General features: G+C 44.8%; 1 protein-coding gene across 6 annotated transcripts in view; it reads left to right on the forward strand.

Moving 5' to 3' along the window:
- RAB11FIP3 (RAB11 family interacting protein 3) overlaps positions 1-23,234 on the forward strand; it is a 165,828-nt gene extending 142,594 nt beyond the window's left edge. For all 6 annotated transcript variants that reach the window (XM_027834786.3, XM_027834787.3, XM_037910991.2 and 3 more), the window contains 9 exons: positions 2,265-2,300; positions 6,436-6,529; positions 9,587-9,690; positions 10,881-11,021; positions 12,713-12,794; positions 15,996-16,133; positions 17,070-17,225; positions 18,021-18,161; positions 19,593-23,234. In XM_027834786.3, the coding sequence (XP_027690587.2) occupies positions 2,265-2,300; positions 6,436-6,529; positions 9,587-9,690; positions 10,881-11,021; positions 12,713-12,794; positions 15,996-16,133; positions 17,070-17,225; positions 18,021-18,161; positions 19,593-19,706 (1,006 nt within the window). In that variant the 3' untranslated portion in view covers positions 19,707-23,234. The remainder of the gene's footprint in view (positions 1-2,264; positions 2,301-6,435; positions 6,530-9,586; positions 9,691-10,880; positions 11,022-12,712; positions 12,795-15,995; positions 16,134-17,069; positions 17,226-18,020; positions 18,162-19,592) is intronic.
- The last annotated feature ends 996 nt before the right edge of the window (positions 23,235-24,230 follow it).

A 24,230-nucleotide genomic window follows, 5' to 3' on the forward strand; every position in this document is an offset into this window, starting at 1 on the left:
TCTGCTCAGCCAATCATTCATTTTAAGTTTCTGGATCTTGAAGTGTGACTCCCACCAATATCTTATTTTGAGAATTTTTTTCGGAACTCCCCATGTTTGGGGGGGAAAAAACATTTACTTTATCCCTAATTTAGTGATACTATAGCAACAATAAAATAAATAAAACTGGCCCAGTTACTTACTCCTCGCATGTGAACATATAGATGGCAGATCTATTCATTTCTATTTTTCTTTCTCTTTTACATTTTTAAATTAGGAGAAAGTGGGGGAATGAACGTTCCATTGTTTTGATGATACCGGGCTTGACTAATTAAGTAGATCTTTTATCTTTTCTAAAAATGTCAGGAGATGTTGGAAAGTGAGAAGGGGGAATAGGTTTGCAAGAAAAGTTAAATTTTTGAATGAGCGACTCAGACCCTCCCTCTCTGGGAAGGAGTTTCCTCTGTAGCCTCCCCCCCCCGGCCTGCAAGGAGAGGGAGGTATTTAGCAGGTCTATATGATTTGAGGGAAGAGAGCTGGTCTAATGGCTTTGAGCATCCAGGCTGTTTCACAAAAGGATGGGGGTGGTGCTGGCTTACTCAGTGCTTGGGACAGCAAGTCACTCTGGTCAGTTGAGGAGAATAAATGGCAAAAAATTTAAACCTCTACCAGTTTCTGGAAAATACCTAATTATAAATGCTCCATATCATCTGCAACATCTCATTAACTATAATAGTTCCCTGTACATGGAGATACCATGTTGCAAACGTCAAACTTTAGAAATTGAGAACCTCTCTTCTCAAACAGTCGCGTTGCTCTGGGCGGGAGCAAGGTTCTGTTAGATTTTAATCCATCTCCTTTCCCTTGAGACCATCTCTGTTTGTGCAGTGGTAGACACTGGAGTGTCCCAGTTTATCCTCTTGCAAGTTTCCATGTGATCATGGTTTTGAAGAATCCGGTTGCGGAGGGAAGTTAAAGCCATTATTTCCCAACTTTGGGACAAGGGGCGTGAATAAAGGAGAAAGAGAGAAGATTCTGGAGGAAGCTGATTTTTTTACGCAACCACGTGATTACAGAAGCATACAAAAATAGATGTAAAAAAATTTGAGGCACAATATGCAGTAACTAGTTCTAATTTTGGTTGCATGTTAGTAAACTTCAAAGAGGAAAAAATAGATAAATCATGACTTAAAATGACGTGAAGTGGCAAATCGCAAGTGGCTGATGTGAAGAAAATATTAATCTGTTACGTTGTAAGCAAAGAGGTTCTGTGATCAGGTGCTTTTCATCATCATAGGTGAGCTATGCACTGAGAGAGGGTCACTGCATCAGGACATTAAAGCGGTGCATCATGATGTTGATGTTATGTCCTTATAGCATGTGCTGGGATAGCATGCTAAGTATTTAAAAAGAAAATACAATTCCGTAAGAGGGGACTCTGTTAGCTGCTGCTAAGTATAGCTTATGAATGCACCTATTTTTAGTACTTGAAACGTGATCTTGCTTAAAATCCAGTCTTCCTGATTTTAGATGCAAATACAGCTGCATATGAGGGAGGGAGAAAAGAAAAGGTCCAAACAAATCAACCCCCAAAATCTGGGGAAGTCCCTGTCTGAAATACAAGCAGCCAGCCAGTCGTATATCAGCCTGTGTTGCTATGTCCGATGTCAAACACAATTCAGTAAAATTATAATTGTTTGGAGTTAATGAACTACAGAGGATAGTTCATTGGGCTGTTTGCTTTTTAATTATTTTTTTTGCTCTCCGTACTTGTGATTCTAGTGCAGCAGTCCTGCTTCTATTTGTAGCAGGATATTTCAGTGTTTTCTTTCAGAGATGGGTTCATTGTCTGCACAAGCTGCCAGGTGGATCGAGTATATTTCAGGTTACTGTCCATTTGTAACGGGTCTGAGTCCCACCAAGCTCAATTCTATTATTAGCACTTTTCCTAGGGACTGCTTTCAGGACTGGAATCAACGAGTCAAAAAAGAGAGCCCTTTGTTGGATCCATTGAAACTTCTGCAGCAATGACAAGTGCTGTATGTTCCAATTCATCATGATATGTCATGTCATTACATGTGTGTAAATGTGGCTTTACCTGGATTTTTACATGGAGATTTCCTCTGAGAAGCTGAGTAATGCATGCCTCATGCGTGTGCTGTGCTGTGGTGTTAATTGTAGGATATGCCCCCTGTCACTGTTGCTTAGTTTGTTTCCTGTTTCCCCTTGCTCTTCACTCTCAGTTTTCCTGACTGTTTTCCTGTTGTTTTTGTTCATTCCCACAGTCCCAATAAGAGACTCTCAAGCAAGAAGGTAGCAAGGTATGCTGATACTTTTTATTATCATTTTGTTGTCCTTAAGGAATGTGCTTGCGTAGGTTGTCACACGTACAGTGGGCTTACAGCTATCTATATAGATGTGCAACATTTTCCTTTGAGAGAAATGTACAGTACGTTTTCTGCAGTGTGTACCGGACAGCAATTTTAATTCACATTCTAGATTTTAAAGTTTTTTTTTAAATAATTAAAAAGATATTTTCCGAACGCATTCACCTCTGGAGACTGACTTAAATGTGACTTCCCCCAAGTTGTCCTCCCAGACCCCCCGTCTATGGATGCCCAGAGAGTGAGAGTCTGCAGGAGACTTTGCCCATTTTGAAAACTCCTAGTTACTGATGTATGTGCTTTTCTGTATCATCAGTACCACTAGCCTGGAGAGTTGAGTGAGCCCTTGCCCAGTCAGCTGAGTAGATGCGTCAAGTCAGAAATTAAGCCTTTGCCACACCACTAAAATGCCAGTCCATGCAGACAGATTCATTGTTTCTGTTTTGCTTCTGCCATATTTCGAGTTATGTGCTCCTCCCTTTTGACTTCATGGATGTCATGAGAGTTACTCCTCATCTCTTCCACACGTTGTTTCATGGACTCCTTAGGAATTCTTAAACATAGGGGCAGAGCTACTCCCCCCAGCTGTGGCTTTATATTATTGCATATGTTTCCTGTGGTACTGTATAGGGACTCTCTTAGGGCTTGCCTACATGCGGAAATTTACCTCTCTAGTTATACAGGTATAACGGTAGTGATATAATTATGCTGATAAATTTCCCCATCTAGACAAGCCCCTTGTCTCTGATTCTTGCAATGATCTGTTAAAGGAAGCACTATGACTGGGCTGTTGCTTTATTTTCACAAGGGATTTAGGTTCCCAATAATGGGGGATGGGAGGAAGCAGTTCATTCTGGACATAATGCTTTTCATCACTGTCACATGAGAGTGCAGGCATTCAAATTTTCCCCCAAAGTTTATCTTGTTTTCAAGAATCCTCTGGAACACGGAAGGGCCAGGATCTGCTTGATAATTCTTTAAGGATCCCTGCCTCTCCAGCGGAGTTGTATGAGGAAATTTGTAACAACTAGCTAATGAAGCTATGAGACCTTCTCCCTGTATAACAAAAGGGCAGACACCACATTTGCTCTGAAATTCTCTCAGAAGCAAGATCATTGAGTCTCGGTAGCATTTTGTCAGTTTCGTATCTCTTCCTTGAGGGGGTTGGTTTTAATACTTCTTTCCATGGTGTTTCTTTTCTATAGCTGAAGGAAAAAGTTTTGTCCTAACTGTACAAACCTCTGTGTGTGTGTGTGTTCGTTCTCTGGCATAATCTTTACTGAAACCCCTCTCTAGGATTTTTGAAAATCTAATTTGAGACTCAAATACATTGTTCCCTGATACTCTGAGAGAGGATTTAAGGGAGAGGAAGGTTTTGGTATTTCTGCTGTTCTTACATGCACTCTTTTGTTTCCAGGTCTCTCTAGTTTCACGTCTGTTGGGATGTTTGGGAAACATGGGCTGGTCTTTTGAACAGTCTGTGTGATGATTTGGCACCCTCTAGAAATGTGTACTCTCTCATCCCAGGAGTCTCTTTACTTAGCGGCATTCCTGAGTGGGTCAGTTGAGCTCTGGAACAAATTCCAAGAAATCTTCACTCCCCGTGAATCTCTTGGGTTTGGAATCAAGGGAAGGGCTGGAGATTAGGTCTAAATCAGGCTTATCCCAGGGAAGCAGTTTCTCTGCCCTGCTTTCAGCAGCTCAGGAGTTCTTTGGAAATATTTTCCAGCTGTTTTCCCAAATTGTTTCTTTTTAATTTTTCCTCTAACCAGCAAACGTTTCCAGACTCGGTTCTTTCTCGCTGGTGAGGAAATATGTCTTGAGTATTACATTTCATGGTTCCCATACTCTCACTTTCAAGCTATTTGTTCGAAAGTTGTTTGCTTCTTAGTGGTTTTAAGCTAGCAGGCACATTTCCAGGCTTCCTATTTTAGACTAGTCTTTATAATTTGACCTTGTGTGATTCCAGAGGTTCTGAACACTCTCTCTCTCAATTAAATTGTTTCTCTTCCATCTGCTTCAGATACCATCAGGGAGTTTTAATTTAAGATTAAGCTGCTCCCTCACCATCCTCTGATTCTTGTTTGTTCTCATGTGATATTTTAAAGTTTTGGAGTACTAGATCCAAGATCACAATTCTAGGTATTGTCATACCTAGAAATTTGGCTGGAGTCAGAGTCACAAATTCAGAGGTTCTCTGCTTAAGCAAACTGACCTCTTCCTGGGAAGTTATTCTTCCATGTGCTACTTGTTGAGCTCTCATTAAGAGCATAAAGTCGTTCAGTGATATTATGATGCTTTTAAAAAAACCACAGCTCATCTTGATTCTGACTGGATGCATACACCTTCCTGATGGGGCCAGAGCAGAATAGCTTTCGGATGGAAACGGGGCTGTAGTTCATAAACCCCAAATTTCTTCAGTAGGAGAGATCCTTTCTCTCTACGGTCAATGACTATTTTATAATCATTCTGCCTGGTTTGCATGGTGTGCTTGACATCTTACTGACACTGTCATCCAACACTGAGGCGTTTTCCAAGGATGTGTCCCAGACCTTTAGTTCAAAATATTAAATGTTTTTGTAGAAAGCAGTAGGTAAAAAAGCAGAGCTGACCTATCTTAAAACTCTAAGAGGATCCATTCTGTGCCTTCTTTCTGAATAGTAGTCAGCATACTGAAGGACCAGTTGTCAGTACTTAAAGACCAAATTAAGAATTAGGCTGCTACTTGCTTAAAGAAGATTGTCTTCAGGGATTCAGATTAGCTCTGTTTGCTTTTAACTCCCTTGGATCAGCAGAAGTGACCAAAGGAACTATCATCATCTTTTGTGACTGGGAGCCTTATCAAGAAATGGTTTTTAATTTTGAGAATGCTCAATACTTTGTGACTATTTAAGTAGCTAGAATCCATTGATATACTACCCCTCCATCATAATGCTTCCATGCTCTGGTCCAGGGCCAAGGGAGGGGCTGTGTTCCTGCCCCCCCCCCCCCCCCCGCCTTGTTGTGACCTGCCAAGTTCAGATTCTCAAAAGTGGGGGTATGGTCCCCCTTGCTTAAAAGTTGAGGAGGTAATGGCCCTTTGCTCCTCCCATTCCCCTTCCACCCATCTCCAGCACCTATGCTACTAACAGTGTATTAATCATAATGTTTGGGGACACAAGCCATAATATACCCATGTTACTAACTGGTTACAGACTCATTTAAAAGCTCCAGAGAGAGAGCCAGTAGAACCATAGTCCGTGTATCCTCAGCTCTCTCTATATCTATAGTTCTTGATGTAAGTCCTGTGTTTAATTATTCAAGGTTGTAATAATAATTCTGCTTTCCCCCTTCCCACCCCCACTAAGATGGAATACAGCGCTCAGCTCCTGCAGAACACGTCATTACGTTACAGGGTGAATGTCTAGACTGATTCTGAACAGTGTCCTATGAAAGAAAACAAAAACCCAAATGTTACAAGCCATGGTTAATGATTTACTAGTCTCCCACTTGGGGAGCTGAAGTTGGGTGTGTATTTCACAACAAGCTCAATTCACTCCCCATTCCTTTCTGGCTTTATCTCTGGGGAGAGCAGAGTACTTTTAGTCCTGCTGCTCTGGAATATAAGTATTAAGTTCAAAACAAAATGAAGTGGGGAAAGTAAACTCTTATCTTTCCATATTCCAAAGAGCAAGAATAAGAGGTGATAGCACCAAGTTCCAACACTACTTGTCTGTTTCCCCTCTGACAGCCAGGTGCTGTTCACTAAAAGTCACAAACATAGTGAAGATTCCTGTCCCATAGTTCGGCAGTACCAAGGTGTTGTGGGATGCTGACTCCTGTTGGCTTGTCAGAGCCTCATTTGGTGAAAGCGAGGCCCGCTACTCGATAGAATCACTGTTTTGCCAGGCCAGCCTCCTGGTTTCATCATCTTTACCTACTGTCACCCAAAAGAGAGCAATGTCCTAATGTCTCCTGCAGGAGAAGGGGTGGGGAGTTGAGAGGAATTGTATAAGAAATGATACTTTGCTTCTGCAATGTTCTCTCTAATGGTCATCTTGCTTTGGGTTGGGTTGGTCTGTCTCGGATATAGGCACTTACATCAGACGGGCACCCTGACTGTGGATGCTATGGAAGAACCTTTCCGTGCCCACATGGAATGTGCAGATGAGGACATCACTGACAAGGTATGAATGCTATTGCAGCTGCCTCTGAAGTTTTAATGGAGGCATAGCGGCTGAGTGTCCTACTAAGCTTATCTTTGAGGTTGAGCGGTTTTCCTTTGGGCGGGCGGAGCACATGTTCCTAGTGGTTAAACCAAGGGAACAGGATACCCAGGTTTTGTTCCTGGCTCTGTCTTTTGATGCACTGGGTGCTCTTGGGCAAGGCATTTCTTTTTGCATCAGCCTACTCATTAATGAAAAGGGTAGCCGAGTACCCATTCCTGCATGGAGTAAATAATGGTTTACCATGCTTTGAGATCCTGGGACAGAAGTTGCTGGGGAAATGCAAGGTGTTAATTACTTGTTATTATTGAATGCTGGCTGACACTGGGTAGCTAACTACTGGGGACAAGTGGTTAACTCAAAGCACTCTGTACTGACTTGGGGCTTGTGATTTGACAAAATGATCAGAAAAGAGTGTTCCTGTGTTCGGGTTGGGAGGTCGAATTCCAATCTTTTCAGTGGGTGTTAAGCTGAAGCTGGAGCTGCACAGCTTGTGCTGAAGATTGCTTCATGGTAAATGGCTTGTGGCTCCTCCTGCCCCCCTACAATTTACTAAACAATGCTCTGTGTTCCATAACCTCTTACAGTACTGGCAGGGGGAAGAGGTCTGTCCCTCTGTCTCAGGCTATGTCTACACTATACACTACAGTCTATGTCAGATTCCCTTATGTCGCTTGGCATGTGAATAAACCACCCCCCGTGAGTGACCTAAGTGACGCTGACATACACGGTCGTGTGCACAGTACTATGTCAGCAGGAGAGCTGCTCCCGCCGACATAGCTTCTAACGCTCCCGGAGGTGGTTTTTATGCTCTCCCGTGGTCATAGAGCATCTCACCAGGCGCACTGCAATGGTGTGGCTGCATCGGTGCAGCTGCGCTGCTGCAGTGCTGTACGTATAGACATGGCCTCAGTCTGAATGAGTGATGTCACTGACATGGGTGGTAAGATATACCATATTTGCATACACTGTATTTGCAGTTGGTCATTATAACCATTCATAGAGCAATATTAATACTGAGAAATATATTTTAAATCAACTTATTTTGTAATTGTTTCATAATGCTATATACACGGCTGTCTAATGCTATTCTTCCTAGGAAGCAAAGCTATTTGACTTGAAACAGGGACTTCCTGTCTTTCAGTCATGCCTGTTCTGCTCAGAATTTGTCCTGCAGCGAGGCTATAAATGCTGGCTTTGTGACATTTCTATTTAGTTCCACGTTAACTTACTGGGGAGTTTATGGGCAAAGGATCATGTGGCAGGAGGAGGAGAAACTGCATTTGGGAAAGGAAAGCTTTTCTCAAACATCAGTAGCTAAAAATAGCCGAGGGAATATGGAAAACTCCAAGCCAAGTGAATTGTGCTTTGTATAAATGTTTGCCCCAATGTGAAAATACCTCTTTAAAACTGACATCCTGAATAGGAAGACGTGTGGAGTTGTGGGTATGACAGAGAAATAAATATATATGCATACATATACACATTACTTGTCCATTTGACAGCACTTTAGTACAATAGTTTATAGAATTGTATCATTTATACTGTCTCTTTGAAGAATACAGGCCAAAATTTTCACACCTAGATATCTGAAATTCAGCTCCTGTTTCAAAGTGCCCTGGTTTTGAGGTGCTGAACTCCTGCAGCTCCCCTTTACCTCAGTGGGATTTGTGAGTGCTCAGCATTTCTGGCCACTCTGAGCCCAAATATAGATTTAGTAGCCTTACGTCAGGCACCCAGGTTTGAAACATTTGGCTAGAGTATTGTCAGGGTTTGGTTTATACCCCAGATTCAAGGACTTAGTATAGATTTATCCTTCACTCTAAAGTAACATGTAAAATTCATTTTTAGGCATATCCAATAAAAGAATCAGTTGTTACTTGTTTTGTTGTTGTTCTTATCTCAATAATCATGACTTTAGTTTTTACACAAATAGATAGTTTGTCCTTAGGAAAGTATTCCCACCTCCTGCTTGTTTATCAAATGCAGTGACAATTCTCAGCCCTCTTCACTGCAGCTGTAGTGATGGTGTCGCAACATTGAGTGCCGCAGTCTGACAGAGTGGTTGAAAGGTCTGAAGGACACATTGCGGATAGCATATGTAACGTTGCTTTTTTAATAAGGCTGAGAGCAGAGCAGGGAGCTATGTAACTTGGGGGGGAGGAAAGGGAATAATTCTACATTAACATTCAGACCCCTAAAATGCAGATTTTTATAACCAAAGGAAAGTTATAATGTATCCAGCTTCTTTCGTGCAACTCTGCAGGAGTGTCTCTTAAAGGGACACCATCAAAGTGAAATCTAGTCAATGTTTAAAAGGAACTTAAGGTAGTTTCTGGTTGTAAACCAGCCCTTGAGTCCCCTTTCTAATATCTGTGGCTTGGCAATAGTCTATTCCTTTTTCCTTGTCTCTCTCCATCTGTGAAAAGGACAAAAGGGACATTTTGTCCCTTTTAGGTAGCATGAGACATATTCTCAGCTGGTATACGCTGTCACAGTTCCATTGGAGCTATGGCAATTTCCACCAGCTGAGGATCTGGCTCGATAGATCCACATGTTCAAAAACTTAATGAAGATGACCACTGAAGTGGCCTTTCTCCTCAAAGGAGAAACACCAGTGAAGCATTTGACCCTGTGTTAGTATTATGGAACACTTCTAAAATTTAGGAGCTAAATTCTAGCAAAGTGTAAACTGTGTTTTTAAAAATCTGTGAGACACACCAAGATGGAATGCCTACTTGTAAATTTCTTGAATGAGAATGAGGTCACCTCCTCTAGATCATGGCACATTTCAGCAGTTATAGGTGAGACATGATGAAGTACAGAACATACATGATACTCTCAAAGTCAAGCAAGATACAGTTCAAGTTAGAGGCAACCAATTGAATGTCTTCAATTATTACTTCAATTGTTGCATTTGAGTTTTGTCAGTGCTATCATTTGGCCTGCACTTCTAAGAAAGAGAAATAAAGCTGAAAGAACCTATTGGTAACTGAATCCTCTCTCTTGCTTGCACAGGTCGTCTTCCTGGAGAAGAGGGTAACAGAGCTGGAAAAGGACACAGCTGCAAATGGAGAGCAGCACAGTCGGTTAAAGCAGGAAAACCTGCAGCTGGTGCACAGGTGAGGGCATTTGGCTTGTCACAGGAGCAAACATATCCTCATGAAGCGTTTCTAAGGGCTTGTCTGCACTGTGCAGCAGTGTGTACTAGAGGGGTGTGAATTCTCACACACTCAAACGTATTGCACACGAAGTGACCTTCATAGACCCTCATGCACTATTTATTCACCTGCTTCCAAGGACAGGTTTGAGTGAGTAGATTAGCAACAAACATCTGTCCACTGCTTGAATGTCTTCTGAGACTTGTGTGCTCCATTGAGAACCATGTGACATTAAAAATGTTTGCCAGTTATGGATGTGGCCTGGAAAAATAACCCTCCACACTCCACTTGTGATTGGAGAATTTAGAGGGAAATGGTCACTTTCTTTAGGTCCTAGATTTGATTTAACTTAAAATTATTATAAGATCCTACAAGTCTTGCAAATCCCAACATCTATTAAACCCCCTCTCTGTCTTGTATTATAATATTTCTCTGCAACAATTAAATAATCATTATGTAGGCCCTGCTTAATTTATTGGCAACATGCAGACAGCCAAATGTTGTATTCCTAGAGCTATACAATTATCACTGATGCTGGTGCCCAAAGGAATTACCCATAAGTGGCGTGTGAATTTCATACTCCACTACAAACCCAGGTGAAAAGGAAGATAAATAATTAATTGGAGTAATTAGCCTCAGTAGCTTATTCTGTGCAGTACCCTGACTCTGCTACCCACTAAGACACAAGTTTTAAGAAAATCTTTTACTTTGTTTTCTTCTCAATCCTCTCTTCTTTCCTCCTTTTGGTTAGTTTTAATGTGACCACTGAGGCTTGTAGAAACTTGTGATAAGATACCAGTATCCATTGCCCGGGTTTCCAGTGATTTAAATGCCAAATAGGCAATGGCTTCCAAGCGGTTCAGCATCACAGAGTGCTCAGGGATTGGGTGGTTGTGAGGATGTGCTACCTGCTTTCTCCCAGGTGCCTGTAAGTGTCTTGCAGGTACCTGTTCTTTGTCTTGTACAGATGCTGCTCCTTTTATGTTGATCTTCAAACTCCATGGTGTCTTCTACTGGCTTTGCAATAGGATGAAGAGGGGAGGAGGGTGAAAAGAAAGGAGGACATCCCACTCCGTAAAATATCCAAATGTCAGTAGGACAGCTGTGTAATGTCAGACTTGGCTAAACCCCTTCTTTCCTTTTCTCCAAAGAGCTAATGCCCTGGAGGAACAGCTGAAGGAACAAGAGTTGAAAGCAGATGAGACACTCCTGGAGGAAATCAGAAAACAAAGAGAGCTCCTGACCAGGATGGAGAGAGAGAAGAGTATTGAGATTGAGAATCTGCAAGCCAGGTTGGTACAGCCACCATATCCTCCACATGGTGAACCTTTGGGGGTGTATCGCTAATCAGTGACAACTAGAAGACAACTGGGGGTGAGTTTTCAGAATAAACTCCAGCCATGGCTATGCTGCCTCCCATAAAGCTTGCCCCCATGTCTTTCTAAACCCTGGTTTTGACTAACTCCTTCCTCTGTAACTTTGTCCCAAAGTAGTAAATTAACCCACCTCTTCAGGAGTAATGGTCTCAAGTTGCAGTGGGGGAGGTTTAGGTTGGATATTAGGAAAAACTTTTTCACTAGGAGGGTGGTGAAACACTGGAATGCGTTACCTAGGGAGGTGGTGGAATCTCCTTCCTTAGAAGTTTTTACGGTCAGGCTTGACAAAGCCCTGGCTGTGATCATTTAGTTGGGGATTGGTCTTGCTTTGAGCAGGGGGTTGGACTAGATGATCTCCTGAGGTCCCTTTCAACCCTGATATTCTATGATTCAGATCAGTGACACTTGTCTCCAGCCAGAGAGAACTTTCCATTTGGATGCATTAGTTCATGCATGCTCCCTCTTGATCTGCCCCTAACGGTGCGAATAACGAGGGTGTCCACTTGAACCTCCTGCCCGTTGGCATGACTAGTCCCTGGAGCTCAGTTTGACATTGTCACACGAGTCGGCTTCACAAAGACATGGAAAGTATCTGCTCTGCTCCTAGGGAAGTCAATGGAAGTTCTGCCTTTGACTTCAACAGGCATGAGCCCAAGGCGAGGACTACAGCTTTCCTCCGCCTGAATAGCCCCGAGTGGGAGGAGCAGTTACAGAAGCATCTGAGCAGTGTTTGGTTGTTCAAGAAGGAACAGAGCAACAGCACTGTCTGGGGCTGTCCCAGAGGAATAGTAACAGCAGCATGGGGAGATCTGAGCTGAAAAACCAGCTTAAGTAACAAACACCCTTGCTCCTAGTGACTGATCTCATCAGGCAGTAACCAGCTTGTAGGCTTCCCCGCACCCTCAGGCTGGCTTCCTGGGCAGAGCCAACCTTTCCTGGGCGAGGGGTGTCTTCTCTCTGGCTGGGTGGTTTTCACTAGGGATTCAGCAAATGCAGAATGTTCCATTCTTGCTCAGTCCTAACTGGCCATGACTGACAAGAAAGGACCAGGAAGATAATATGGGAGGAAGAATACCCATGTGAATTTGAGAGATCTGAACCTGGGGCACTAGGTGAGGCCATCTCTGGATTCCTCCTGGTTGCTGTGTGCCAATCCCTGGTACTTGGCCTCTGAGGTAAAAATAACAAGAGGAGAGGCATCAAAAATGGGGGGAAATAATTGGAATGCAAAGAGCCTGTGCTCAGATAAAAAGTTTCACCCTTTGGTGCCCAGAGCTGGGATTTGCTATTGTGGGGCAATGAAGGTAGTCAGTGCTGAGCCTGAAGGATGGCCTGGTCCCTTGTGGGTGAGATATCAGTCACAGCAGGCAAAAATTGGGCAGAGGGCTTCAAATGACTCCAGCTAAGTCTGGGTAGATGTCTCTTCCTTCCCCGTGATTGCTGGTGAGAAGGAGTGGGGCGGACAAAGGCAGAGTCCATCCTCAGTCCTACATCCACGCTCCAGTCTTCACTATTGTGCTCTTATTATTTTTTGCTGCTTGCATGACTCTCTCCGGTCTCAGGGCTCTGGTAGCAGAGTTTCTAAGTGTGTTCATTCATTGCCACAGACTGCAGCAGCTGGAGGACGAGAACAGCGAGCTGAGATCCTGCGTCCCTTGTCTGAAAGCCAGTATCGAGAGGCTGGAGGAGGTGAGGGGAGAGCCTTCTCACCTAGAAAGATACTTCAGGCTCATACTTTGGTGTGTTTGAAAACAGGCTGAGGGATCTGTTCTGTGCCAGAGATTCCTTAGCGGTGAAGCGTGAATGTGCATCTCTGCATGGGACGTGGCATTAATTATGCCACTGTGACTCAGCATCCTGGCCCACTGCTGGCTTTCCTGAGTATATCATACTTTAGCATCTCTGCAGTGCACATTCCAACTTGCCTCGAGTTAACCTGTCAGTGTATTAGTCACTGACACCTCTGTTCTGCCCAGCTTCCGAGGCAGCGTAGCCCATGCAGAATGAGAGCACGCTGTGGTTTTCCCTCCGAATCAGGGATTTTGGCCAAGGCTAAGTGCCAGTTGCAAACAGCAGAGATGGAATGGTTTGCACAAAAGACCTGTATGAGTCCCAAGTTATGTGTAACAAGCAAGGCAAAAAACAAGGAGCCATTTCCTCCTCTAGTCCTACCCTAAATAGAAACCAGGGCTTTAGCTCGGCCGTAGTGCTATAGATATTGACTGAGTCACTGTGTTTTTCGCTGTGAAATCTGTAGACCCAGGACCAACCTCTCTGAGGCAATGCAGTCCTACATGTACTTCAGCAGTAATCCTGTCAGCTGCCCATAGAACCTCATACAGGCAAACAAGCAGGGCTGCTATTTTGGTTGCCTTATGTATGGTACCTGTATCAATGTCTTCGCTGTTTATGAATGAAATTCTGCCCTCTTGTGGCAAATTGTGGGGAAGGTCATTTCCAGCTTGGGTCCTGCTGACTGAAAACATAATGCAGGACGGCGGTGGAACCTTCTTGTAGGGAAGCTTTACTCACAAACTTGGCAGTGGACACAGGTTCACCCTAACAGGTTAGACACTCTCCCACTGCAGTGCACTGAAATGATTGTCAGCTTTCCTCCTGTGTCACAATACCCAGGTTCCACTGTGTGTGTAACTGAGAAGGGGATGTCATGGGAGACTTTATCACCGTTGAATTTTTTAATTGTCAGTTTTAGCAGAGGACACATTTTACACTAACTTGTGTGAGTGGTGAAAGGGGTGTGTGTAATGGAGTATGGATGTATTTTATTGGTGTGTAATATAATAGGTATGTTTTAAATTTATTTTAATTTCTGTCTTTTATTTGCCAATATATAAGGTTCCCTGAAGAAATCAGATTTGATCTAGGTACCTAAATGATGGCTTCATCGGCCTAAAATTTGGCCCCCAAGTTTTTCGTAGCTTCATAAACTTCAAGGCCAGAGGGACTATGCTGATCATCTAGTCCAGGGATAGTCAGTAGGTGGACTGTGGGCCAAATCCAGACGGCCAGATGCTTTTGAATGGACACCGAAATCTTTTTATTTACTTATTATCATTATTGTTGTTGGTTTTGTGTAACTTGTTCTGGAGTCTGGACCTTGACTTTACCTTGACCAAGAAATTTGGACCTTAACAAAAAACAATTGACTACCCTGATCTAGTTTGAGGTCCTGCATAAAACAAGCTGTAAAACTCCACCCAGTGATTCCTCTATTGAGATCTTGTTTATAAAGTGTATTGAGATTTTCCCAGCAGGAAAGATGCTATGTAAAGAATATAATTTAGTAAGACACAATAACAACATTCCCACATTTCAAACAGCAACACTAGATCTGAGAGAAAGGGTGTAAATTGTGAGGGTTCCTAGGTGCATTCAGCCACCTGAGACGTGTTTATTCTTGACTGTCCTCTCCTCATCACATGGTGTTGCTCATCTCTATTTTAGCTTAAATTAGCGTTAATGTGGCTAATGAGCAGTAACAGATGCAATTAGCTCTCCATGGAGGATGCAACCCCCTGCTGATAAACTGGATGTCTCCTTTGTTTTTGTTTGAAACATCGATTTCCTGATTGTTGTTAATATTATTTCACATTGACAAAGCACCTTTCATCACAGAAAATATCGATGCATGTTACAAACTAGTAACACATTTGGCAAAGATGAGTGTCTGCTCCGAATTAAGTGACTGAATTTTCGCTGGGGGCTGTTGGCGCTCAGCACTCCTGAAAACTGGGTCACGTCTCCAGGCATATAACGTGAAGCACTGACCCTTTTTTTTTTTTTTTTTTTTTTTTTGGACAATTTTGGCATGTATAAAAATAGGTGACTCCAGCAATCACCTTTAAACTTGGAACCAAGTTAGAACTTACCAGCAGCACATGACACACTGGGGAGAGGGGCTGATCCTATGGAGAAAACTAGCAGCATAACGAAACCTTGTCACTCACAGGGCTCTGGTCACAATTAAATAACGAGTTTTACGTGGTTTTAAACTTTGAACAAACTCAGTTGACTGCCCTGTTCAACCATTGAGCCAAGGTGGAGAAAAGTAAAAGGGTTCTTCTGAAAATCCATGGGTATAGTTCAGTTTTAGATACTAATTTACATTGCTCGGGTTCTTTCATTGTCTGTTTGCTTTCTGTGAAATCCATTCTCAGCTAAAACTCAGGATAAAAAAGGGTTTAATGAGATCAGAGTTCTGGGTCTATTGTAAACTTCTCTGAGAGGGCAGCTGTTGTTTAAACTAAGGGATTCCTTTGATTTGATAGGTTTCAGAGTAACAGCCATGTTAGTCTGTATTCTCAAAAAGAAAAGGAGTACTTGTGGCACCTTAGAGACTAACCAATTTATTTGAGCATAAGCTTTCATGAGCTACAGCTCACTTCATCGGATGCATCCGATGAAGTGAGCTGTAGCTCACGAAAGCTTATGCTCAAATAAATTGGTTAGTCTCTAAGGTGCCACAAGTACTCCTTTTCTTTGATTTGATGTCATTTTCATCCGGTAGCCCTCACTTAGGCCCCGGTCCTGCAACAACTCTGTCCTGCAGAGTCACTGAAATCATCTGGGCTCTGTGCAGATGCAAGAGGTTGCTCAAATGGAGCTTACGGCAGGAGTCATTTATTACATGTCTCTCCTGACTCTGCTGATGCATTTTGTTTACTGCTGGCAAAGCACTGAGGCTGTAAAGTCCTCAGACAACAGATGAAAGCACAGCAGGCAAAAGTGTCCAAACTAACGCACATTGGCTAAAAGAATGTTCCCATGTGGCAATGTGCATATGTGCTCTCCTCTCCGAATGACAGGAGAGGGGCCTTGCCATGCTGTGGGGAAGGTCTTGTGATTTCATCTTGCTAAACTTTGTTGCAGGAGAAGCAGAAGTTGTTAGATGAGATAGAAGACCTCACTGCTCAACTCAATGAGGAGCAGGAAAGCAAGAGGAAGATAGGAGACAAACTAACTCATGAGAGACACCAATTCCAGAAGGAGAAGGAGTCCACTCAGGAGGTGAGCAGAGTGAACAGCTGACACCATTCAGCCTGTCCACACACTTCTCCCTGAAGCCCTCAGTGGAAACTGCAGCTATTTACAAGCACTTTCGCCAGAGGTCAATATGCTGCGTCCTGTAAACAGGGCTCAGTGCTAGTCTAGTTCCTCGATAACCCTAGATACAAATTGCACCATGAATTCACCTTGTTATCAGCGTAATGTGGCCTCTGCTGTTGCCAAATGGAAGAAACACAATGAACTGGAGAGAGACAGAAATTAATTGATGCTTTCAGCTGCCCTTACCTGAAGGCTTTTTCGTTTCCACATGCTTGTGTGTCTAGTGTTCGCAGTTACAATGGACACAGCTGGGTGGAATAGCTCTTGCCTTTTTGCTCCAGCGACGGGGATTTAAATTGAGTAACAGGTGAAAGTGTATTTGATCATCTTGTTCTAGCTGTTTGCCACTCTTCAAACCACTGCTGTTTGGCAGTGTCTAGTTGCAAGACAGTCTGCAGGGGTGCATTGGCATAGCTGGACAGGGGGAGCTGGCACAGCACCTGCCCTGTGTGTGGCATCAGTTTGTACCTAGTCCCTTGCTTTCATGTACATTAAAATTCACTCCAGTGTGTCTCTGCATTCACATTCAAAGGCCTGCACAAGTCAGGATTCACCAGCCTGCTCAACATGGCATATTTCTGTCTGGATGTAAAGGTGTAATGGCAAAGGCCTGAGGTAGGAACTTGGGCCCAGCCAGTGTTAGCAGGGGGAGGACAGGAATATAACAACACTGAGAACATAACTGATTTCTGTACGCTTCAGACCCACCATTCTCTCTCTCCTCCTGCTGTCTCACCTCACGCACCTCTCTGGTGCAGCAGGGAGGCTCACTCCGCCCTTAGCGCTGTGGCACTTTATGGCCCTCTGGTGCTATCGCTCTCCTTCATTGCATTGCAGCTGATTGAGGACCTCCGAAAGCAGCTGGAGCACCTGCAGCTGTTTAAACTTGAAGCGGAGCAGCGAAGAGGCAGAAGCAGCAGCGTGGGTCTCCAAGAGTACAATAGCAGGACGCGGGAGACGGAGCTGGAGCAAGAGATTAGGCGGCTCAAGCAGGTACTGGGGTGGTGGGAGCGATGTGTTGGTTCGGCTACTAGACACCAATCAATTCAACACCACAGCAGCAGCTTGGACTGTCATGTCCAATCTCGCTACCGGGCGTAGACTCTGGGGACTGCACCAGCCTGTTCTTTAGCCACTGGAGGTCTGATTAAGCATTGGCAAAGTACAGCTGGGACTGTGTATGGGAAACAGGAGAGGCACTGGGGAGAAATCTCAGCACTATAGTCACAGCTACCATGTCTGTTTGGCCTAAAAGCCGCTTCTGGGAGAGAATCGCCATAGCCCGCCCAAGTAGCACGGACAACGTGAGCATGTTTCACGGCGGGGGAATGCTTCGCCTTTCTCAGCTCAACAGAGGACTGCAGAACACGATCTCCCTGGCTGGCGAGGCACAGATTTCAGCCTCACTTCAGTATCTTGGACCAGGGGAGGCGTTCTGGAGATACCCCAGTGAAACGCTGATCCGTTGCAGATCAATCTGGTCAGAACAAAAGGGGGTTCAAATCTCCCCAGCATGTTGTATGTATTTGCTCCTCTACTGAGTAAAGCTTCCCAGGGCTCTGCTAGCTCAGGGTAGTACAAGAGTCAGGAGAGCTGTATTCTGGTCTTGCTCTGCCATTTAGTCACCAGGGCACCTTGGCCATTTCACTTAACTTCACTGTGCCTCTAGTCTACCAGCTATAAAATACAGAGCACCCCTTTTGTGAAGCTCCTACAGCACCTGCCGTCTGTGGGGCTCTAGAAATGTGAATTATGAACGTCCTGATTCTTGTTTTTTGTTGTGAGCAGGATAACCGCAATCTGAAAGAACAGAATGACGAGCTGAACGGACAGATTATAAACCTTAGCATTCAGGGAGCCAAGAACCTCTTCTCAGCTTCCTTCTCCGAGTCCCTGGCTGCAGAAATCAGCTCAGTCTCCAGAGACGAGGTACTGTGTGGTGTCTAGAGAAAACGTATTCCTGTTTACCTCAAACCACTTCCTGTTTAGCATGAGTGATGTCTTTAATCCCCACTCTTGGCTCCTAAGCACCTGCATGTGCCCGGAAGGAGCTGAAAGGGCTCTCTCTGCAGTAGAGATCACTACTGATAATCCAGGGATCCCACTGAGAGCCATGGCGATTCTTTTCTGCAGCTCCACTGCAATTAGAAAGGGGCCCATCTTGCAGAGATGCTGACTCGCCATAGGTCATGGCTTCCCATAGAAACCAGACACTCCTTAAGATGGTGGTGCACACCGTGGCAAGGCTATAGCCAAGCGCTAGCTGGTATGTTCATGAGGTGATGTCCCCCTTGCTAGGATAATGTAAAGAACATTACGTAAGTTGTCTGCTTAATACCTTAGAAATCTCAATCTAGCCTCTTACGATTGGTGGAGGACCGAGAACCTGGGTCTGTCATGGCTGTGCTCTTTATGCTTCTCCCCCTTCCCCGGTTGTTGTACCAAGTTCTCATGTAGCTGTACCTCAGACACTTGCACACATGGACAGACGAGTTCACCAGCAGGAGCCAAGCGAGACAGTAAATGTTGCTATTTGAGTGAGATACATGCAATGTTCCTTTCTCTTGGGACACGTCACAGCCATTGTCTGGCAGCTAGAGGAAGAGCACTGGAGTAAACCTTGTCTGTCCATGGGGGCAGGTGTCTAAGGGTATAAGAACCCGCGTTCTCTCATGTGAAAGGTGAGAGTATAAGGGATTGTGAGACTCATTCCATAAACACAAAACCCTAGAGAAACTCAGTGACGAGCTCAATTTTCACACTGTAGTGCTGAAGTCCGCATTCTGTCATATGCCTAAAACAGGTGTTTGGTTGCCTGATATGCGCATCTGGAAGCATGATTTGGCCATCTGAGGTTCCAGGTTTGAAAACAGGACCCACAACATTAATATTCAGCATGAGCCTGTGGCTTAGCTTTGACTTTGGCAGACGAGCACCTTCCACTAACAGAACCGCTAGAGAGCGGAAGAGAACTTGTAACGGCCTCCCCAGCCAACCCGCATTCCCCCACGAGAAACGAGAAGCTAGAACAGTGGGGATTCGAGGGAGCTGAAGCCGGGTTTTGGGGAGGACATAAATTTCACTGGGGTTTGTGCTGGACAGGAACGGGAACGAATGTGTCACCAGTAGCTCTTTTAAGATACATGCAGTTTTTCCTCTTAAGTCTAAAATAGGAGCGGGACACAGGACGCAGCTTGTGCAGGATGCAGCTAGAGGGACAAAGGAACCCTTTGTAGCAGACTCTGGTATTTTTGTTGCTGAGCAAACGGTCCAAGGGTGAAAATTGCAAAGAAATCTGTGCTAGGTGGCCCTGACTTGTGATCTGTCAGTAACCAGCTTCCTCCTCTTCCTCCCCTATAGCTCATGGAGGCAATTCAAAAGCAGGAGGAGATCAACTTCCGCCTGCAAGACTACATTGACAGGATCATTGTGGCCATCATGGAAACCAACCCATCCATCCTGGAAGTCAAGTAAAGGAAGCCGAGAGCTGCAGACTGTGTGTTGCTGCTCTGGGGTGGACTTGGTGCACTGAGAGGCAAAGGAGAGACTTAGGATGTCTTTGATCTCCATGAAGCCACATGAAGTGTCACTTCAGATCACTGGGTGAATTAATCCAGTGCCCTGGGGAAAAAGAAAACCAGCAACAAAGCCTTTTGTTGGACTCTCTTTCAAGACCCTTGCTGGCTTTGAGGGGTGAAAGGGAATCTGGAGAATAAATGGAGCAAAACGTGGAGCGGGAGTGGGGAAGGAAAGGAAAGGACCTGCTTCCCTGCTGATGGAACATTTCAAACAGTGGGGCTGACAAATGCTAACTGGAACTGTCGCAATATGTAACCCTGAAATCCCTACTGACGCAAAGGTGGGGAATAGGTCTAAGGGGTTAAGCAAAATACAGGGCCGTGTATAGATTCATCCTGCTGAAAATTTAATGAAAATAGAATAATAGTGGGGTGGAGAAGTTAGTTGATTGAATTCTGAGATAATTTCCTGCCTTCCCCTGCACAGCCCAGAAATCTGCTTTGCCAAAGTGCCCAGGACACCCTTACTGAGGCAGATCTGTGAATGAGAAATGTTCGTTCCACACCTGTAGAATGTTTTTGAACTTAGTGCAAAGTTCCTCCCTCAGGCTGCACAGCTAGCATCATCTCGCGCCCCCCTTCATGGGGGTTGCATGCAGGAACCCTAGATGACATCTCTCCATTTAGTAGGTGGAAGGAAGGGGGCAGGGAAATGGCCGTCTTTGATATGTGGCGTAACTGGAGTTTGACACGTGCCTCGGCATTTGTATTTTTGTTCTCTGGCTTGGTAACATTTTACACGTACAGCATCTTCTTTAAATTCACTGTTCATCTGGCTCCATTCCTCTCACAATACAGAGGGGTGGCTATCTTCAGCACTCCCTATTCCTCTTCTGTGGCATGCTCCTTCAGCATCAGATGTTAGCATTTCTCTGTCAAGCCTGTGAGACCTGAGTTGGACAGGACTGCAGTAAGGTAGCAATTAGTGGGAGTGGTGAAAGCCACACGGCTGTAGATGGAAGGACAAGGGCTCCCTATCATGCTGTTTCCTTGAGCAAGTGAAGGAAGCGCTGTGATTTCTTCATGGTTAATTAGCATGCGTTGGAGCCAGCCTGGTAGCTGTTATGCCCTCCTCACTTCTGCTGTATGGTCCCGCAGTACTCATGTAGCCGTAGTAGTGCTCAGCCATAAGTGGGCTCTCAGCTGTTCAGGCTGGTCCCCTAGTGGTGTAACAGAGTAAGCTTTAGCAGGGGGACCAATGCGAACAGCTCACACGCTTGTTTCAAGAGCCAAGGACCTCCGCCATCGTCCTCTGTGTGCATGAATGCCAGTGTTACCATGAAGTGTATTGCAATGATCCATTCAGAGGTGGGGTCTGCAGCACTGGAGGTAGAGCCCTTTCCAGTGCCCGGGTTCTCCCCGTTCTTGTGCTGCGATGCACTTGGCTTGCTGTCGCGTTTATTGAGTAGCTTAGTGGCTCTAAACAAGGGACCAGCGGCTGCTGTTTTGACTTCTTAGACAACCGAGGCCGCCTGCAGTGTAGTGCTTGCAAGCGAGTCTTAAACCCCAGTGAATGTGGTGCTGGGAAGCTAAGGGATACAATTGACTGGAGGCTGAAATTGAAGGCCTCTGAGACTCAAAACCATATTAACCTCAGACCCATTCAGTGTGAAATGCCATTTTAAAAGCCTTGTACAATTCATCTGATTTAATGCATTTTAAACCCTATACAATGCATCATTCAATAAGTAAAAACAGGCATTGGTTAAAAGCGCCTGTTCACCTCGGGCTACCAGAACAACCTCCAGGCTAGCACACACCCAGATGATCCAGCTTCCTTGGCTTTGATTTTCCTTGGCCCGAAAAAATCTGGATTTTCCTGTTAAAACCTGTCATCAGACCCCAGCATGCTCTAGGAGCCAATATTAAATTATTCCCCGCCGCTGGCTGAAAATCCATTTGACCTGTAACCGAAAGGCATCCTGGTTCCAGGCACAGTCAGCATGTTGAATATAGAGATTTCTGTTTTAACCGGGGGTGATTTCATTTTTAAATCACCTGGTTAGCTTTTAGAAGGGCCCTGTTAGTTGGGCTGAATCCCAAATTTGTACAAAATATGGAAAATCCTGGTGCATTGGTCTGCACTGGAACATCATAAATGTGCTCATAGGACTGGGACATCTGAGCTGCTAGTCCAGGGAACCCAGATCCAAATTCTCCCTCTGCTGAGAGTTGGAGAGTGATAAACACCACAGCCCCTTCGCTCACCTAATATCCCTTTAGACCATCGCAACTACTGAGCAGGCATCTCTCCTTTATTTTATTCCATGTCTGGAGAGTAAAAGCCCTTGGTCCCAGATGGCTTTCTTCAGGGCATAAGAAATTGCATAACTTGATTCATGCTGACCCAAGGGATGTCTCTAAGGTGGGTGAAGAGCCTGCGTGAGTGAGGATAGCTGGGGGAATCCCAAAAACACACAGTGGTGCTGACAGTCCTTGTCTTTCCCATGCTAATGGAGAGACGGTTTCATGGGATGCCTGTGAAAAATGTCCATCATCTGGGTTTGCCTTCTATTAAGTCTTTAACCCAGACTTACCCAGCTTTTCATTTGAAATCTAAAGTAAGAGAAAAAGCAGCTGCAGGGAGAGATGGCAGCAGGTCACTGTTTTCAACTCCATCTCTCGCATGCAGGGGCTGGAGCTCCAGTCTCATTGGGATGTTCGAGAAGTCCCCAGTCGCATTCTGTGAACACACAATACCCTTGGGCTTGTCTTTTGTAATATCTGCTGAGAGGCATGAGACAACCTGCCTTCCAGCGAAGGCTGCGTTCTCTCTTTCCTGGACACCTGAGCAATGAGCCGCTATCATCTTCCTTCTCCCTCCCCACACCCTTGTGTAGCATCTCCCAGCCAGCCAAGAGCTCCTGCTCATTCATTCTCTAAGCTGCCCCCTTGTGGACCTTTTCCCTCCCTGAGCCTGCGGGAAGAAGCCACTTAATGTATATTTCCAGAGTAACTTTGGGTGTAAATCAGTGTATACTTCAAGAGGGAAATTTTTCTATCTTGTAGAGTAGGTATTTTTTATAGAATGGAGGTTGATCAATTTTTTTAATACTTTAAAGAAGAGAGAAATGTATCTGTGTATACACATAAATAAATATATATATATATATGTATAAATATATAAATATCAGAGATCTGCCTTTCTCAACTTGGGATCGTGTATCCCCAGTTTACATTTTTTTTCTGTTGATCACTAAGAGGTACTGTAATTGTAAATAAATCACCGGGAAAAGAGTTTTAAACAAAAAAGAAGCACTGACTTGCACACTGATCATGCTTTAAGCCGCGAGGGAAAACTGTACTCCCCGACAAAGTTCCCCTCTCCCTGCTGGTATGTGAAGGAAACTCCAAACAAGAAGCAAAACCAGTATTGTCTGAACTGATGTATTGATTCTTGTCAAATTAAAAGCTGTTACCATTACTCTTTTTTGGGGGCTTTTTTTCCTCCTGTTTCCCTAGGAAGGAAGGGATGGCAGAGGAGGGAAGGACTGGGAGATGCTGTTGTCATAACCCCGTAAATGCTGACACAGACTTTAAAAGCAGAAGTGGCTGAGCATTGAAAATCACTATTAACCTAGGAAAGAGTGAGCTTCCTTTGGGCCTGGCAGACTCGGCGAGGCGTTTCCTGCCCCTGTTAGCCAGGCCTGGTGTAAAAGCCCCGGGAGCGCACAGTGACTACAGCCTTACTGCTCTACTAGCAGCAGAAAGCATCGCCACACCGAGACACAAATCCTGCTGTTACCATGGTGGAAATGGGAAGTAACACTATAGACTTCCACAAGATTACTGTGGATTTATGCAGGGTAACAGAGCAGAGTGTGCGTGAGTCTGCCCCGTGGGAGTTTTGCCTATTGATTCCAGCAGAAGCAGGACGGGGCCTTGGCCCTCCGATCTCAAGGCTGGCAGAGGCTAGGTTCACCATGCATGCTGCTTGCTCAATGCCCCATTCGTTGTGTTGCCCCCTAGCCACCTCATCTGTGGAAATCATGCAATGGTGTTGGGCTCTGGAGCCAGCATTATCCGGCCTTTCTCTCTGAGCACCCCTCATTGTGATGACATCCGGCGAGAAGGGGCTGCAAAGTAAAGACAGGAGAGGAACTGGAACCTTGTTGGGTTTGGAGGGGGGTCCCCTTTTATCCCGGGAGGTGCAGTCACCACCGTGAGCCATGCCAAACGCATCCCTGAAACCCATCAGTGGGAAGGTTGGACATTCCATCCTGTGGTGCTTAGCTGCACACCAGTAGTTGCATATCACTGAATGGCGAAGAACAACGCCAAAGGCAATCCCAGGACTGCCCGTGCAGCCAGAGTCCGTGTGAGTACAATTGCAGGCTAGGAGCTCCGGTGCCTAGAGGATGGGCATTGTATAAGTAACCTGGGGAGATGAATGAGTATCATTTATACAGTGCTACAGTTG

This window comes from Chelonia mydas, chromosome 10 (genome assembly GCF_015237465.2).
Source record: "Chelonia mydas isolate rCheMyd1 chromosome 10, rCheMyd1.pri.v2, whole genome shotgun sequence".
NCBI lineage: Eukaryota > Metazoa > Chordata > Testudines > Cheloniidae > Chelonia > Chelonia mydas.